The sequence below is a fragment of the Gopherus flavomarginatus genome, unplaced genomic scaffold (assembly GCF_025201925.1).
Source record: "Gopherus flavomarginatus isolate rGopFla2 unplaced genomic scaffold, rGopFla2.mat.asm mat_scaffold_34_arrow_ctg1, whole genome shotgun sequence".
In the NCBI taxonomy this organism is placed as follows: domain Eukaryota; kingdom Metazoa; phylum Chordata; order Testudines; family Testudinidae; genus Gopherus; species Gopherus flavomarginatus.
Genome location: NW_026115061.1, coordinates 4550954 through 4567430, shown reverse-complemented (window position 1 = coordinate 4567430; position 16477 = coordinate 4550954). Strand labels below are relative to the sequence as shown.

Genomic DNA, 16477 nt, shown 5'->3' with positions numbered 1-16477 from the left:
CACACTGAGCAGTGGTAGCCTGGGAGGCTCGTAATGGAGGCTCAGGGGAGGGGGGACTCAGCCTCCTCAAACATTGCCTTGCCAAGGGAACAGTGGGGCCCAGGTCCAGGGGCCCTGTCCAAATTAGGTCCCCCTGGAAAAGTCTCCCCCATGTCAGCCTCAGGGCTGGAGGAGCTCCCACTCCCTGCTATGGCCCGGGGGCTGCAGCAGGGGCACAGAGCTTCTCTGATCTTGGGGCCACAGCAGGGCAGAGGTAAAGGAGTGTCAGGGTGGGGCTAGTGGGGGAAGGGGTGGAACAGAGGTGACAGTGGATGGGGCCGTGGGTGGAAGGTGTGGAAGGGGGCGGAGCCACAGACAGAAGGTGGGGGCCATGGTTCCAGTGCTGGGGCCCCCACACTTGTTCTCCCTTTCCCTGGGTTTGGCATCACTAGCCCCTGCTTAGCGAGTAGGGTTCAGTGGTCCCCATAATGTGGGGTGTGACTCCTAGGGAGACACAGAGGAAGATTGATGGGGGCATCTCAGGGCCTGAGCCAGCCCACATAGAGGGCAGGGAGGGAGCACCACTCAGCACCACTCTGTTACAGCTCTTCCCCAACCCCACGCTCAGCCTGGGCCTCTGGCTTCCAGCTGGCCTCGACCCCCTTACCCCTGTCTGCATCCCACTGCCCAGCAAGCAACAGCCCCACTCCCAGCCCCGGTTCTCGACCGTGGCTTCCGAGGGGCCACAGCCATGCATAAGAGGGCACAGTGTGAAATGTTTGGGGATCACTGGTTTAGGGTGATGTCCTCAATCACTTCTCTGCAGTCCAATAAAAGCTATTCCTCACCCACCTACCCCTCCATCAGGACGCACTAGGTATGTTCTGCTGCCCTTCACTCATACAGGAAGGAGAATAACATTTCATTCCAGTCAATCCTAAAGTGATTTGTAACCCACCACCATCCCAAACTGGTCATTTTGAGGAAGCGGCCCCATCGTGCTGCATAGCTAGGCAGAGTAGGTGTGTCTATGCAAACATGGTCTGTTCCTGAAGTCTTTCCCCGAGCTCCTCACTAGATGTGAGGGGGGAGCTCATTCAGACCCTGCTTATGCTTAGTATTTAAAAACTCCTGTGTCCCTATCTCTGCCGGCCTTAGATTTCTCCTCCTGTCCTTTTCCTGACAGCTCAGGTGAGGTGGCCAAGTGGTTAAGGTGATGGACTGCTAATCCATCGTGCTTTGCACACATAGGTTCAAATTCCATCCTCCTTGGATGCATTTAGTTGTCACTCTCCTCTACAGACAACTCTCTCCCATTTGGTACAATAACAGATCAAACAATGTTGCTTCTGTTACCCAAAATTGGGTCAGCTAGTAAGCTTAGGGAGGACTAATGACCCCCCAGAGTTTGGCAGAAAACAGCACATTTATTATATTGATAGCTAAGCTCGAGGGAGGAGGGAGGGTGTCACACTCACACTCGCATACTCACGGTCCCAGGACAGGCCTGGCAGTGGAGATGTCAGGATCCTTTAAAGTAAGTGTCCCACAGCGCAGTGATGGATGATGCGATGAAGGTAAGTCTCCCTGAGGCACGATGGAATGTAACACAGCGAACCACTGGCCAGGTGGGCCGGGAGAAGGGCATTCACTGGAGGTACAAAGTAGAGGGGGAAAGCCACTTCACAGGCATTCAAAGAGGGAGAGGAGACAAGCCGGGAGAAGGGCATTCACTGGAGGTACAAAGGAGAGGGGGAAAGCCACTTCACAGGCATTCAAAGAGGGAGAGGAGACAAGCCGGGAGGGGTAGTGTAACAGACCTTTTGAGCATACAGGTTATACAGAGTACACAGATCACTGCTGCTCCTACAACAGGATAAGTTCTCAAGCAGCATGTTTCTTACTTTGCCCATCTGTCAATTTTGATTATTATCGATGGAAATATTTTGCCATTGGGTTGTGTGTTTACACAGAAATTGACATTTACCAACAAATACACAATTCTTCCAAGCCTGCCTAGTCTGCAGTTGATGGGTTTAGAGGGACACATTCACTCTTCCGGGTCCCCATGCCAGGCTGTGCTCTCCAGGCTGTCAACTCCCCACAGAGCTGAAATCCTTCCCTGATCTCCCCTCAGAGCACTGCCCCACCCCCACTTCTGGGGTCCCCTCCCCACACTGTCCAACTCCCCTGCTGGCAGGATCCCTTCCTGTTCCTTTCATTTCCTGTCTCCACTCTGGGCAAAAGCTCTGCACTCTTCCCACACCAGAAGTTGAACCCAGGCCACCTGGGTGAAAACCAGGAATCCTGACCACTAGCCCATATGGGACTAGTGTAATTTCTGATGAAATGGGTATTCACCCATGAAAGCTCATGCTCCAATACGTCTGTTAGTCTATAAGGTGCCACCGGACTCTTTGCTGCTATTATTACTACAACTCAGGCCTTGGCTACACTGGAGAGTTGTAGCGCTGGTGGTGACTTTACAGCGCTGTAACTTACTCCCCGTCCACACTGGCAAGGCACATACAGCGCTGTATCTCCCTGGCTACAGTGCTGCATGTGCTCCACCTCGACGAGAGAAATAAAGAGAACAGAGCTAGTGATGCAGTGCTGGGGTGCCAGTGTAAACAGTGATTAACCTTACTACGCTGTAACTGACCTCCAGAACCTTCCCATAATGCTTTTAAGTAGAGATAACACTCTTTGTTTTGTTGTGATGCCTCTGTTTGTTTTGTTGTGAGCTCGGGGCTCCTGGAGCTGCTTATCTAAAAACCAAACCCAGCTCCTGTTTGCAGTGAATGAGCAGAGGAAGGAGGATCGCTTTGGAACACCCACAGCTGGTGTTGGCTTGAGGAGAGAAGTAGCCCGGCGGGCACGGGGGGTGGGGTCTGTTTTGGAGCAGCTGCTTATCAGCCCTGTGAGGAAAAAAAATAAAGGCGGCTATTTGCATTTAGTGAATGAGAGAGGGGTGGGAGATGGGATTGGAACTTGCCAGGCAGGGAGCTGACACAGTGTCAGCTCCAAAAATCCACTCGCTCTGTCTCCCCCCCCCGCTCCCTGTCACACTCCACCCCACCCCGCTCTTTTGAAAAGCAGGTTGCTGCCACTTGAACTCTGGGATAGCTGCCCATAATGCACCACTCCCAACACCGCTGCAAATGCTGCAAATGTGGCCACACTGTAGCGCTGGTAGCTGTCAGTGTGGCGACACTGCAGCACTTTCCCCACTCAGCTGTAGGAAGACAGCTTTAACTCCCAGCACTGTACAGCTGCAAGTGTAGCCAAACCCTCTCTAAGCCGACCCCTTATGAGAGCAGCAGGGACTAGTGTGACTGGATGTCCCGATTTTTGGGTCTTTTTCTTATATAGATGCCTATTACCCCTACCCAGTCCCAGTTTTTCACATTTGCTGTCTGGTCACCCTAGCAGGGGTTGCACACAGGGCTGCATTAACCTTCTGGTGCTGAGGTTTCCCTCTCTCCATTCCCAGAGCTTGTGATCAGGAAACAGACATCAGGGCTCCCAGGTGCTGCACAGACCATGACTGAGATCAGACCCCATATTGTGCAAAGTGCTGTACAAACCCCGGCCAACACTGGGACACCCACGGGTTCCCCTCAAAAACCCACCTTTCCAAACAGTCCTTCTTTCCCTGCCCCTGATTCTGCTTTCACACCCTGGGACCATCTCCTCTCTTTGTCTCTCCCCCTCCAGGTGAAGCAGAGATGGAGCGAACTTCAGACACTGGAGACAGCCCCAGTGAGCACTGCAGCCCACCCCGTGGGGGTGTTTGCAGACACAAGAAGGGAGCAGCTGAGAGCTGGGGGGGGGAAAGTGCTGGGAAGAAAGAGGCAGGAGAACAAAGCCCAGAGACCCAACACTGGGCAGCTCCTGGGGGCGTGGCTCTGGCACAGCCCAGGGGTGGGGCAGCTCCTGGGGGCGGGGCTCTGGCACAGCCCGGGGGCGGGGCAGCTCCTGGGGGCGGGGCTCTGGCTCAGCTCGGGGGCGGGGCAGCTCCTGGGGGTGGGGCTCTGGCTCAGCTCGGGGGCGGGGCAGCTCCTGGAGGCGGGGCTCTGGCTCAGCTCGGGGGCGGGGCAGCTCCTGGGGGTGTGGCTCTGGCTCAGTTCAGGTGCGGGGCAGCTCCTGGGGGGGGGCTCTGGCACAGCCTGGGGGTGGGGCAGCTCCTGGGGGCGGGGCTCTGGCACAGCTCGGGGGCGGGGCAACTCCTGGGGGCGGGGCTCTGGCTCAGCTCGGGGGTGAGGCAGCTCCTGGAGGCGGGGCTCTGGCTCAGCTCGGGGGCGGGGCAGCTCCTGGGGGTGTGGCTCTGGCTCAGTTCAGGTGCGGGGCAGCTCCTGGGGGGGGGGCTCTGGCACAGCCTGGGGGTGGGGCAGCTCCTGGGGGCGGGGCTCTGGCACAGCTCGGGGGCGGGGCAACTCCTGGGGGCGGGGCTCTGGCTCAGCTCGGGGGTGAGGCAGCTCCTGGGGGCGGGGCTCTGGCACAGCTCGGGGGTGTGACAGCTCCTGGGGGCGGGGCTCTGGCACAGCCCAGGGGTGGGGCAGCTCCTGGGGGAGGGGCTCTGGCACATTGTGGAGCGAAGCCCGGGCTGAGCAGCTGCTCCCTGGTTCTCCACGTGCTGCCAGCAGCGCTGGAGCCGCTGGAGCCGGAGCGGAGTCGCTGTTCTCAGCTGCAGCCAGGACCTGCCCCCGGCCCTGCTGGGATCCAGGCGGGGACAGAGACTGGGGCCTGGGGGTTCCCCTTGGTGTGGCTGGTGGGGGCAGGAGGGGAGGGGAGAAGCCGGAGATGCAGGCGGGGGAAGGGCGGGGGGACATTGTGACCCGGAGCTCCCCAGTGAGTGAGAGACCCCTGGGGGGCGGGAAAATGACTCTGCCCCGGGAAGCCTGGGAGAAGCAGCGGAGCCGCCTCGGCCCCAGTGGAGCTGCAGCAGGATCCGCCCGGCCCGCTGGGATGGGGGGAGGGCAGAGACTGGGACCCAGCTGGCCGGGTGGGGCGGAGCCAGGGGCCCGGCAGGGGGGCTGAGGGGGAGCCTGGGGCCAGGTGGGGGGGAGCGGTGTTTTAAATCGCTCCTCATAGCAATGTGCTACCCCCGGGGCACTGCGCATGCCCAGTAACAGCTGCTGAAGCCGCTGCCATTCCCCCCGGGGTAGAACTGTCTCTGTGCAGCCAGGACATTCCCGGGGTGGGGGGGGAGGTGAGTTAACTGGATCCTGTCCCTGTTTTTGCCACTTCCTCCCACACACACATTCTCTCAAGATTTCCCCTTTTCTCTCTCATTATCACACGGGGCTATAAAATCCAGGGAGATTCTCCTCTCCTCCAATGATCAGCTCTCTAATTGCCTCTGATTTTCCCTTTTCTCTCCATACTTCTCAAATGTCAATTTAAAATCTCTCCGATGGGGGGTGGATTTTCCCACCCATTTTATCTGCAGCGATTTGTCCTTGTTCGGGTGGGAAATTGTTGCCCTGAGTCATTCCCCAGAACATGGCTACCCCTGGAGGGGGGGTGGGATGAGATGCCCGTTCTCTGCCAGGGCAGAGAAGGGAGGAGCACGTGTCCCCCATGGAGACTCCCCAGACCCCATTTCCCAATCCCCCTGCTGCCCGCTTCCTTTGTCCAGGAAGCCTTCCAGCTGCCCCTCCCCCGCCCTCTTAAAGCTACTCCTCAAAGGTCTCTGAGTTGCTCATGTGAATGGTGGCCCTGGGGGTGGGGGACCATTACATTCTGTTTATGTATTGGACAGTCATATAAAATCCAGTCCAACAGTCCCCCTTTTCCACTAGTTATTTAATAGCAACATCAAATCCCCTCCGATCTTGGTGTTTTTCTCTAACGTTATCAAACGTCATTTGTGACAGGTTGTCTCTGCGTATCTCAAAGATTGATATAAAATACCCCAAACATTTGCCCCACTTCTCTCTAGTTGTTTTATTTCTAATTGAATATGATGGGTTGTTTCCCAATGTGCTAAGATGCAGCCACCTCTGAGGTGGATCCATGGTGGCCATTATATGCTAGTGACAGACCATGGACATTTCTTACCTATTTTGTCCCTCCAGGGCTTCCATTGTCCTGTTAAAGAGGCATCCCCCAGGGCTCCCTATGCCTGTGTGACTGGCCAGCAGGGGGTGGTGGTAACTTTCTATCCATTTATCACACTCTGTGAGGTAACACTGTTGCAGGGGCGGGGAAGGTGTCTGTGTGGGGAGATTGCAGCTGAAGGGGCATTGTGGTAGGGGGAGGCCTCTGGGTGGCTGGGCAGGGGGTACCCTAGTCAGGTTGGTGGATTGTGGAGATTTGGGGTTTTGGGGTGTGGTGTTTGTGATGTGCCCATCCCTGAGGCTATGGGTCCTGGAGGTGGGTATCGCTGGGGGCCTGGTGGCTGCAGAACAGTGGGGGTGGGTGTCTCTTGGGGGGGCGGGACAGGGGGTTAGAAGGAGCCTGGTTCTGTGCCAGGGGCTCCGTCTGAGCTTCCCCCGCTGGCTCCTGGGATCGTTGCCATGCCCAGTGCACAGAGCTCAGGGAGGGGATCCCTGGCACTAGGTCAGGGAATGCCAGGCAAGCAGAGTGAGGGGTCCCCCTGTAAAGCATCAGGGGGTCCCACTGGGCAGAGGAGGGGGTCCCAGGCAAATGTCAGGGCAGATCCTGCTGGAGGGTGGGGGAGTTCCTAAGCAGTCAGTGAGGGACTGAATTCCCAGTGGGGGGGTCACGTAGGGGGGTCGCTTGGGGAGGTCCCTGGCTGCTGGGGGCTCTTGGCGGTGGGAACCCTTTGGGATTCCCAACCTGGCATTCATGGTCTGTTGGGGGTTCTCTGGCCGGTGGGGCTTTGAGGGGTATCTGGGGTCCCTGGCCAGGGACTCTGGGGGCTGCATCCCAGGGAATATCTGATGGGATCCTGGCTGGGGGGTGTCTGGGGCCCCTGGCTGGGGAGTCTGGGCTCTGGGTACTGGAGGGTGTCTGGGGGCTGCTACTAACCATGATCCTTCTCTCTGGTCAACTTGTGCCAGAGTCCTGGCTCCTAGTCACCAGGTCACCAAGTCCATTCCCCAGTCACGTGCCCTGTCACTGTGATAACTTTCTGTCCACTTATCAAACACTGTGAGGTGAAATCACAGATTTTACTTTTCTCCTCTTTTGAAAACTGCAGGAACTTTTGTTTCCATTTGGAAAATTTGTGCCCCCAGTCCTTGTCCTAGATCTGGGGAGTGAGGGAGGTGGGAAGGGGGCTAGCACTGCCACACAATGGTCTCTTCCACAGCGTTCCGGACTCATTCTTTCTGAACTCTGGCGTCATTGAGACCATTGTTAATGCAGAGTCACTGTATTGAAGGACAAGGAGTGACTCCAGATGGACAGTGGGGCAAATGAGATCAGCCATTCACCCTGTGAGGAGGGGCTCCCATTAGCTGCTCTCCCCAGAGAGCTAAAGGAGGGAAGCTGCTCAAACGCTCTGTCCCTCTCTGCTCAGGATATTGGGGTTCAGCTTCCTGGGTCAGATGCTGCAGCCTCCATTATGATCTGGGAGACCAGGCTTGGCAGCTGCTGCTCCCCCAGTGGGGTTCTGTGCTGGGAAGTGACCTTAATTAAAGCTGCTTCTCTGCCTTGCCTAGGGGATGATTTTCTCTAGCTGGTCGTAGCCCCCTAGGGCTGCCCTGGGCCCTGTAAATACTAAATTCTGAGCCAGCGTCTCCAGGTAACTGAAAGACCTTAGGGAAAGTACTGGGGACTGGCAAGAAAGTGACTCTGCACAAACAGCCCCCCCTCATTTCTCCTCCCATTAGCAATTGCCAGGAGGATATCCAGCCATGGGAGAGCAAAGCCGCCAGAGGGGCAGGGAGAGAGGACAGAGGAAGGAGAGACTGAAAGGGGAAGTGGGAGAAATGAGGGGGAGGAGAGATTTCCAGCTCTCTAGTCCACCCAGACACATGTATTGCTGCATCTCTGGGCAGAACCATTTTCCAGTGAACAAAACAAGGATCAGACAGAGGAAAAGCCAGTTCCTGACTCCATATTCCTCCTGCTGGGGTGTGGCTGCCATGGGGTCAGTGTCCGAGGGAATCCCCGACAGTGACTCCTTTGGTTCTGCTCTTTTCTAGACTTGTGTTCAGAGACTTTGTTAGGGGGTCAGGGGACGGAGAAGGGAGGTTAAAAATGTATCTGGGCTTAGCCTGGCAGGAGGGGCCAGGTCTACACTGTAATAAACAGACTGAGCATTTCCCAGCATGGCAGGATCTAGGGTGTTTGTCTGCAGGGAAAGGGCCTGGGGGAACTGTGATGAGAAATTAACTAAAACCGGTTCTGAAACGTCCACAACTGCCCTTCTCCCCCAGACAGGCTGGAGAATGACGTCCATGTTTTGCTCCAGCTCATCCCAGCCTGGCGTGGGACAGGGAAGAGAAATGGCTGCAGTGGAGTCAGTCCAGGTAGGGATTATCGGGGGGTTGCTGGTGGGTTCCTGCTGGAGGAGAGGGAGAGCAAATACACCGGAGATGGGAAGATTTGCACAGTCTGGTTTGGAGGTTGGAGCAGGGCAGGAAATTCACAGCGTGGGGAAAGGAGGAGGCCAGGGTGTGGCAAACTTGGTGGGAGTTATTTAATAAGTGGCCTAGATTCTAGGAACAGACCCAGGAGGTTTGGAGGTGGAAATGCCCTAATTTGTGAAGAAAGAAAATAGCCCACCTACATGGAGCTAGTCAAACTGACCAGACTCCTAGTACTGGAGCTTGACCTCACTAACCAGCAGCAGCTGTGAGATATGAAGGGGGCACCCATGAGTCAGGCTTATTGGAGCTGCCTCTCCCTTCATATCCCGCTCCTCACAATGAGGAGGGTCTTGGGCGTCCTACCAGGGAGCTCTCCCTGGACCCTGCTAGGGGCTCCATCTCCTGTATCAGTCAGTGGCTAGTAGGGGGGTGATGGATATGCTGGGAGAGATAAGGGGCTCTCTCTCTTCATCCCCTCACCCTGGTATTTGCTGGATACTCTGAGCGAGGTCGAGGTGGGACTCTCCTGGCTACGATCCACCCAGAGCTTCCATTTGATTCACTCCTCTCTACCACAAATAGTGGGGCTGTGAGTAGGGCAGCAAGTCCTTAGTGTTGGACTCTTGCTATTTCAGGGGCCGGTGACCTTCGAGGAGGTGGCTGTGTATTTCACCAGGGAAGAGTGGGCTCTGCTGGACCCCACTCAGAGAGTCCTCTACTGGGATGTCATGCAGGAGAACTATGAGACTGTGACCTGGCTGGGTAAGGGTTCCTGTCCCTTCTGTTTTTGGAAGGGGAAATGAAGAGATATGGTTCACGCCAGCCACACAAAACCACCTCTACTCTGTCCTGTTTCAGCATCACCCCAATATGCCAGTGACACACACACACTACCAGAGACCCTCCCCTGCTGCAGAACACTTTGGGAACAGAGCACAGGAGCCGTATCGCACAGTGTCAAATATCTCCTGTTTGCTCAAGTGAAACTGGGGGTTAGGTCTGGCATAACTGTCCCATACCCCTAATCATTTCTGTTGCCCTTTCCTGAACCTTTTCCAATTCCAATATATCTATTTTTGAGATGGAGTGAGAACATCTGCATGCAGTATTCAAGATGTGGGTGTATCATAGATTTATTTGCTGTTTTTACAAATATGATCTATGATATATTCTGTCGTATCTATCCCTTTCTTAATTATTTCCTACATTGTTCACTTTTCTTCACTGCTGCTGCACATTGAGTGGATGTTTTCAGAGAACTATCCACAGAGATTCCAAGAGCCATCTCTTGAGTGGAAACAACTAATTTAGACCCCATCATTTTGTATGTATAGTTGGGATTGTGTTTTCCAATGGGCTGCACTGTGTGCTATCCTGTCATCTAGCACTGCTGAGATCCTGCATTCAGTAATATCCCTGCCCTTCCTGTTCCCTTTCTCCACCGAACCCCACCAGCCCATGCTTCCTGTAGCCAGCTTCCCCAGGACTCTCGCACTATCTCTGAACCTCGCTGTCAGCAAGAAGCAGTGCCAAGGACATTGCCCTCTGTCTGGAATTTTCGATTTCTGGGACGTGGATTTACTTTCTCTGTGTTGTAAGAGACTCTGTCATAATGAGTGTCTGTGACATTACCCAGAGTACAATCTGGACTGTTAAATAGCTGTCCCCTCAGTCTCCAGCATGGGGTGCCTTTTCCACTGTTTTCTCCTCGAGAACAGCCCCTCTTGGCCAATTAACAGACAGTCTCCAGCATGTAACTCACTCCCAGCTACACAGTGTTGGGTGCTGCTAGACAGCCACTCATGAATTACACCTCAGGAGAAAACCAGCAAATTCTCAAATGCCCAACTTTCCCCCAGAAATGTGCATCTTGCACTGTCCAGCACACTACTGAACAACACAAGCTCATATCAAATCTTTGATTTCATCAGTGGAAAATGACATGCACCAGCTTGTTATCCCAAACAGAGTTTCCAGCACACTTTAATCCAAACTCACTGGTTAGATGAACAATAAACCAAGATTGTTAACTACTCAAAACTAAAACTAGGCCCAGCCGATGAAAGAGGCACTCCCAGGAGAGACTGTATAAAGGCTGGAACATGAAACACCTTTGTAAACCTGAGACAGCTGCCTTGGGGACAATGACAGGGAGAATCTCCCAGAGTGACTCCTTTGTTTCTGCTCTTCTCTGGCCTCTGAATGTTCCTTCCAAAGTGGAGTACTTTGCACTTATCCCTACTGAATTTCATCCTATTTACTTCAGATCATTTCTCCAGTTTTTCCAGATCATTTTGAATTTTAATCCAATCCTCCAAAGCACTTACAAGCCCTCCCAGCTTGGTATCGCCCACAAACTTGATACATGTAACAGGGAGACTGTTACTGGGAGGGTTTCAACATGTGTCAGAGGGTTACACCCTGGTGGGAGGGCGCTAGGCCTGTACTGGGATAAGGTCACTCTGTGCTTCACAGTGTGCTAGAACCTAGAATGTGCATTAGCAGGGGAAAAGCTGGGGGGAATCGGTTTGTGGAATGGACAAAAGCCTAGTCTGAATTCTCACACCTTGGCCTTTTCACCCCGACAGGTTACAGAATAACATCCATGTTTCGCTGCAGATCATCTCGTCCTCCAGGGGCAAGGAAATGGCTGCAATGGAGCTGGCTCAGGTAAGAGATTATCAGGGAGGTGGTGGTGGGCTCTGCTTGGAGGTCGAGGAGCACTAAATGCATAGGAGGGTGGGAATTGCTAGAGGTGGTGGGAAGCAGGAAATATCTCGGGTGCAGAAAGGGAGGGGACAGGATGTGACAAACCTGCTGAGACTTGTGTAATGTAGGGTGTGATGGGTTGTCACCCCCAAGGGGCAGTTTGTGGAGCTTCTGGGATCTACTGTGTCCTCTAACCCTCAAGCTGGGCTGGCCCTTCTCACACTGCTTTGCTGGAGATTTCGCCAGCCTCTCTGGGCCCTGTTATCACCCAACACGACAGCAGGTGGCGCCATCCACCCAACTAAGCTACCTGAGTGCGTTACCTAAGCCACTCTAGGACAGATAGAAGACAAGAGCCAATTTCCCCCTCCCCAACCTTGCACACTTGCTGTAGTATAAATCCAGAATTATACCATCTTATAGTGCACAGGGATCTCTATAATGCAAGCTCATTAATGTAGTTCCCCTTCCCCTCGATATGGGACAGATGTGCACAACAAGCTTGTGCTAACCAAGCTCAGATTTTCCCCAGACACTTCACTCAAAATACGCTGGTTAAGATAAAGCATAAAACAAGTTTATTAACTGCAGAAAGATAGATTAAGTGATTATAAGTGATAACAAACAGTCAAAGCAGATTATTTAGCAAATAACCAAAACTCAGACTAAGCCTAACATACTAGATGGATAGAATTTGAATTAGCAATTTCTCACCCTGACTGATGGTACAAGCAGTCCACCAAGTTTCCACACACAAGCTAGAAATCCCTTGATCCTGGGAGCAGCACTTCCCCCACTTCAGTTTTTGTTCCTCAGGTGTTTCCAGGAGTTCTCTTGTGTGGGGAATGAGGCCAAGAGATGAAATCACACCCCACCTTATGTAGCTTTTCCATATGGCAGGAACCTATTGTTCCAAACTCAGTTCCCAGTCCAGTTTGTGGAAAAATACAGGTACTAAAATGCAATTCAGTATCATGTGGTCTGGCCACAGGCTCTGCTGAGTCATAGTAGCCATGACTCCTAGGTTGGCTGAAACATTCAGAGGAAGGCTAAGCTCTTCCACGGTCCATTGTCTTGATTGATGAGCCATCAGCCCTGTCTGGCTTCTTCATTGTTGTACCTGTAAGGCTCCTTGTGAGTGTTACCCAGAGTAAGCATATTTGAAATACACATACAGAGTCAAGATCCATAACATGAGATACGAACATGATATGTGCACACAAATAGGATAATCATTTTCAGAAAATCATAACTTTTCCAGTGACACCACACATGATGCATCTTGTACAAAATACATCATAGTTATGTCCTAATCATATTATAACCATACCACTATGATGAATATAGGGGTGTAGTGTCAGATAGGGCCTAATTTCAAGGCACAGGAGTTGGGAATGGAACTTCCCTTCTTTGTGGAACAGGAAATAACCCTCCAGCCAGGGCTGGGACAACTTCCCAGACTCCCAGTGATGGAGCCTGAATCTACTGGCACTTCATTGGTTACCACCAACCCCAATCTTTCTGGCAACTGCAAACTTTATCAGTGATGATTTTATACTCTCTTCTAAGTCATGGATAAGAATGTTAAATAGCACAGGGCCAAGAACCAATCCCTGCAGGAACCTGCTAGAAAGAAATCCACTCAACCATGATTCCCCATTTACTATCACAGTTTTTAATCTATTTAATGTATACCGTGTTTATTTTGTATCATTCTAGATTTTTTAGTAAAAATATTGTGCTGATCAAGTCATCTCCCTTACAGAAGTTTAGGTATATTACATCAATACTATTAGTTGCAACCAAACTTTTGATCTCATCCAATAAGTATATCCCATTAGTTTGATAGGCTCTATTTCCTCTAAACCATTGTTAATGGGCACTACAATTCTGACCTTCTAACTTCTATTCTTTACTATTGCCTTCCCCTTTCTTCCATATATTTTATTTGGAGAGTGCTGGGATTCCTACCAGGGAGCCACTGGCAGGGTCCAGAGACAGTCCCATCTCCTATATTAAGCTCTGGCTAGTAGCTATGTGATAAATGTGAAGACTCTGCCTCTGTCTGTCAGCTGGGAGACACAAAGGTTCTCTCTTTCTACCCTCTGATGCCTCCTGGCTGCTCTAAGCAAGGTGGGGTGGGACTCTGTTAACATGTGCCTCCCGGAGCTTCTGTTTCCCTGGTGCTGCTGTTCCGTGAATAGTGGGGTTGTGTGTGGGTCAGCAGGTACTGAGTGTTGGACTCTTGCTCTTTCAGGGGCCGGTGACCTTCAAGGAGGTGGCTGTGTATTTCTCCAGGGAAGAGGGGACTCTGCTAGACCCCATTCAGAGAGCCCTCTACAGGGATGTCATGCAGCAGAACTACAAGAATGTGACCTCGCTGGGTAAGGATTCCTGTCCCATCTCTTCTTGGAAGGGGAAATGAAGAGTGAAGGTTCATACCACCTCCAGTCTGTCCTGTTGCAGCATCACCCCAATATGCCAGTGACACACACACTACCAGAGACCCTCCTCTGCTGCAGAACACTTTGGGAACAGAGCACAGGAGCAGTATCACACAATGTCAAATATCTCCTCTTTACTCAAGTAAAACTGGGGGTTAGGTCCAGCATAATGAATAGAAGCTTCCTACCCCTGGTCTTCTCTCAAACCCTGAGCCTTCTCTACCCAAACCAGAATGTGCTTGGGGTGTAACAAGCAGGCGGCTGGAGTCAGAGCTGCTGGTCCAGGGTTACTTATCATACAGACACTCAGTGCGTCCTTGAACGCTGGCTGGGAGTATCCAGACAGGGGATCTCCAACAGCAGAACACTGAATCTCACCCAGGATTACAGATGACACAACTCCTCGCTGATCTGGATTGCACCCCAGCATGTGAAAATGGCCTAGATTGGTAGTGACATTTCTTGAGACATAGAGAGTCTTGCTCCCATATCACCAGGTGTAATAAAAATAACAGGAAAGGCTAAATATGGAAAACTGATTGTTCAGCTTGCTTTTGACCTGCATCATATTTTGCAATATATTCCAAATAAGGTAATTAATGTGCAACTTATGTGTCATTGTTTGTGGTTTTAAGTTTTAAAAGGCTTATGTGATTTTTAGCTCAAGGGGACAGTATTCCAGTAGCTGTTGCCCCCTGTGCACTTTTAACCAAGAAAAGAGCCTCAGGCTGAGCTGATTCAAAATCAATCCTGTGGTCGTTTTCCACAACAGCTTCAAGAGGTCCCTGTGATGGAATGTAAATTTCTTCTTCACACCTTCCCCCTGCAGGAGAATGGCTTTTTGACCAGCTATTTGCCTTGCTGTCTCTGAGGAACTGGTCTCTGGGTGTTCCCCAGAACTGTAACTTTTTCAGTAATATCATACTGTAAAATCTTATAACTTTACATACAGTGTTACTACACATTTAACAGGAGGATAATATGCAGTAGATTAGACGTTTTCAAATGATACCTCACAAGCCATACTGTGTTCAAAATTGATCATAATTTTTTAGAAGAGTGAACACAGGGGTATAGACTGACACAGTGTCTGTGTGTGTTTCCAGCAGATATGTGGGTATTTCAATCCCTCATAAGCACAATGTTTGGCATCTTCAAGGACCTGGGGAACTGGTCCTGGGAATTCACTAGTTTAGCAAGTGTGAGACTGCATGAAATTGTGAGACACTTTGGTATTAATAATAATATAATCTGATAAAATTGCCATGTAAGGTGTCAGTGAAAATGTTATGATTTGCCAAGTATGATGACTTTGTTTCTATGTTTGTATCACCTTTGTATTGTGAATTATAGATATGTAGGGTATATCCGGAATTCCAGACTTGTGCAGTGTTTCTGGGTGACACCCCCAGACATATTGGCATCAATACTGCCTAGCCTGTTTGATGGCCCATTGAGGGTCATCAGCTGTGCAGTGAGCCCTTGGCCAAGGGGATACACCTATTGAGTCGGCAAGACCTGCCGGGGTATGCCTATGTACTGAGACCTCCAAAGCTTTTCCATGCCATTTGCTGTGAAGCTTCTGTTTGGGACACAGGAAGTACAAGCCACATGGCAAAAGGAATATAAAATGCAGTTGCATCGTCTCCATTTTGTCTTCAATCCCCCTTCCTACCTCTGGAGCAACTTCTCTACAAACTGACTGCTTGCCCGTTTAACTTCTTTCATTAAAATGCTAAAGGATTGTCTGGAAGGATGGAATTTTGGGTAATATCCAAACCTATAGTGACATGGTACTGTGGCTGACCCTTTGGGGTCAGAAGAACTCTTTATTTATGTGAGCAGAGTTTTTAAACAACCTCTCACTGTACTGGACCTAGTTGCTGATTAGGAGCCAGAGAACTGGGGTGCAATAAAGGGGGCTGTGTGGTTTCTTTTTTCAGCTTCTCGATAACCCATGTGTGGGATTAGAAGCACAGTTTGTGAGTAGTCGGTGAGTTTAACTTCAGTGTTAACTACCAGTTTCAGGAGCATCTGCTCTCCCTTTTTCAGCCTGCCCTAACTTTGGCATTTTCAGTGAGAACTGCCCCTGGCCCACCAGGTCACAGTAAGCACTGAAGTTAAATTAATAGAATGTTGTTTTTTTATGACCAAGTCTTATGAAATCAACTGAACTCCTTTGTTTTCTTTCATCTGAGAAGGGTTTCTCATTTTCCAGCGTGATGTGATCTCCCAGCTGGAAGAAGGGAAAGAGCCATGGGTTCCAAACCTCCAGTGTTCAGAGGAAAGAGAGATCCTGAGAGCTCCCTGCACAGGTGAGGAAACATTAAACCAGCTCAGAATCTGTAAGTGCCTGAAGGAAACATCTGAGATGCCCAACAAAGTCCTTGGGGAGGTCTCTCAGTTCATTATTGTCCCTAGCAGGGTTCATATCCTCAGAGTAAATATAGATCCTAGCAGACACCAGCAGTAGCTTCCTCCCTTCCCCCTGCGTATTTGGATGGGATGTGAAGGCTGAATTCATCCCCCTCTTTTCTCCTATTTGGGGGAAGAGTTTGGGGGAGTTCAGCTCCTGATTTTTATTTGATCTGTCTTCAGCACTTGTTTTTGTTTGGTCTTCCCCTTTCCATCCCTGTTTGAGGTTTCTGTCTCTATCACAGCAGGGGATGCAATGGCATGTGAGAAAGAGGAGCAGAATTCTCAGCCTGAAAATGTTGAGCAAGTGGGTAAAAACAGAGCATTATCACAAATATCGAAAAGGAATATGTCCAGGAGTCATGAGCAGGGAAAATCCTGGGAGATTCAGCTTAGACCAGAAACAGAGCAAGGAAACCAGCCAGG

General features: G+C 51.3%; 1 protein-coding gene across 1 annotated transcript; it reads left to right on the top strand.

Moving 5' to 3' along the window:
• Window positions 1-8325: 8325 nt before the first annotated feature.
• On the top strand, window positions 8326-15298 carry LOC127042225 (zinc finger protein 707-like). Its single transcript, XM_050935843.1, has 3 exons — window positions 8326-8423; window positions 9119-9245; window positions 15017-15298. Exons 1-3 carry the CDS (start codon window positions 8343-8345, stop codon window positions 15037-15039), a joined length of 231 nt encoding a protein of 76 aa, XP_050791800.1. The 5' UTR covers window positions 8326-8342; the 3' UTR covers window positions 15040-15298.
• The last annotated feature ends 1179 nt before the right edge of the window (window positions 15299-16477 follow it).

Bases quoted from the DNA above. Each gene is read 5' to 3' on its own strand.
- LOC127042225 (XM_050935843.1), top strand. From the start codon at position 8,343: ATGACGTCCATGTTTTGCTCCAGCTCATCCCAGCCTGGCGTGGGACAG. The intron at 8,424-9,118 runs GTAGGGATTATC...TTGCTATTTCAG, and splicing joins CTGCAGTGGAGTCAGTCCAG to GGGCCGGTGACCTTCGAGGA. The intron at 9,246-15,016 runs GTAAGGGTTCCT...CCGGAATTCCAG, and splicing joins TGAGACTGTGACCTGGCTGG to ACTTGTGCAGTGTTTCTGGG.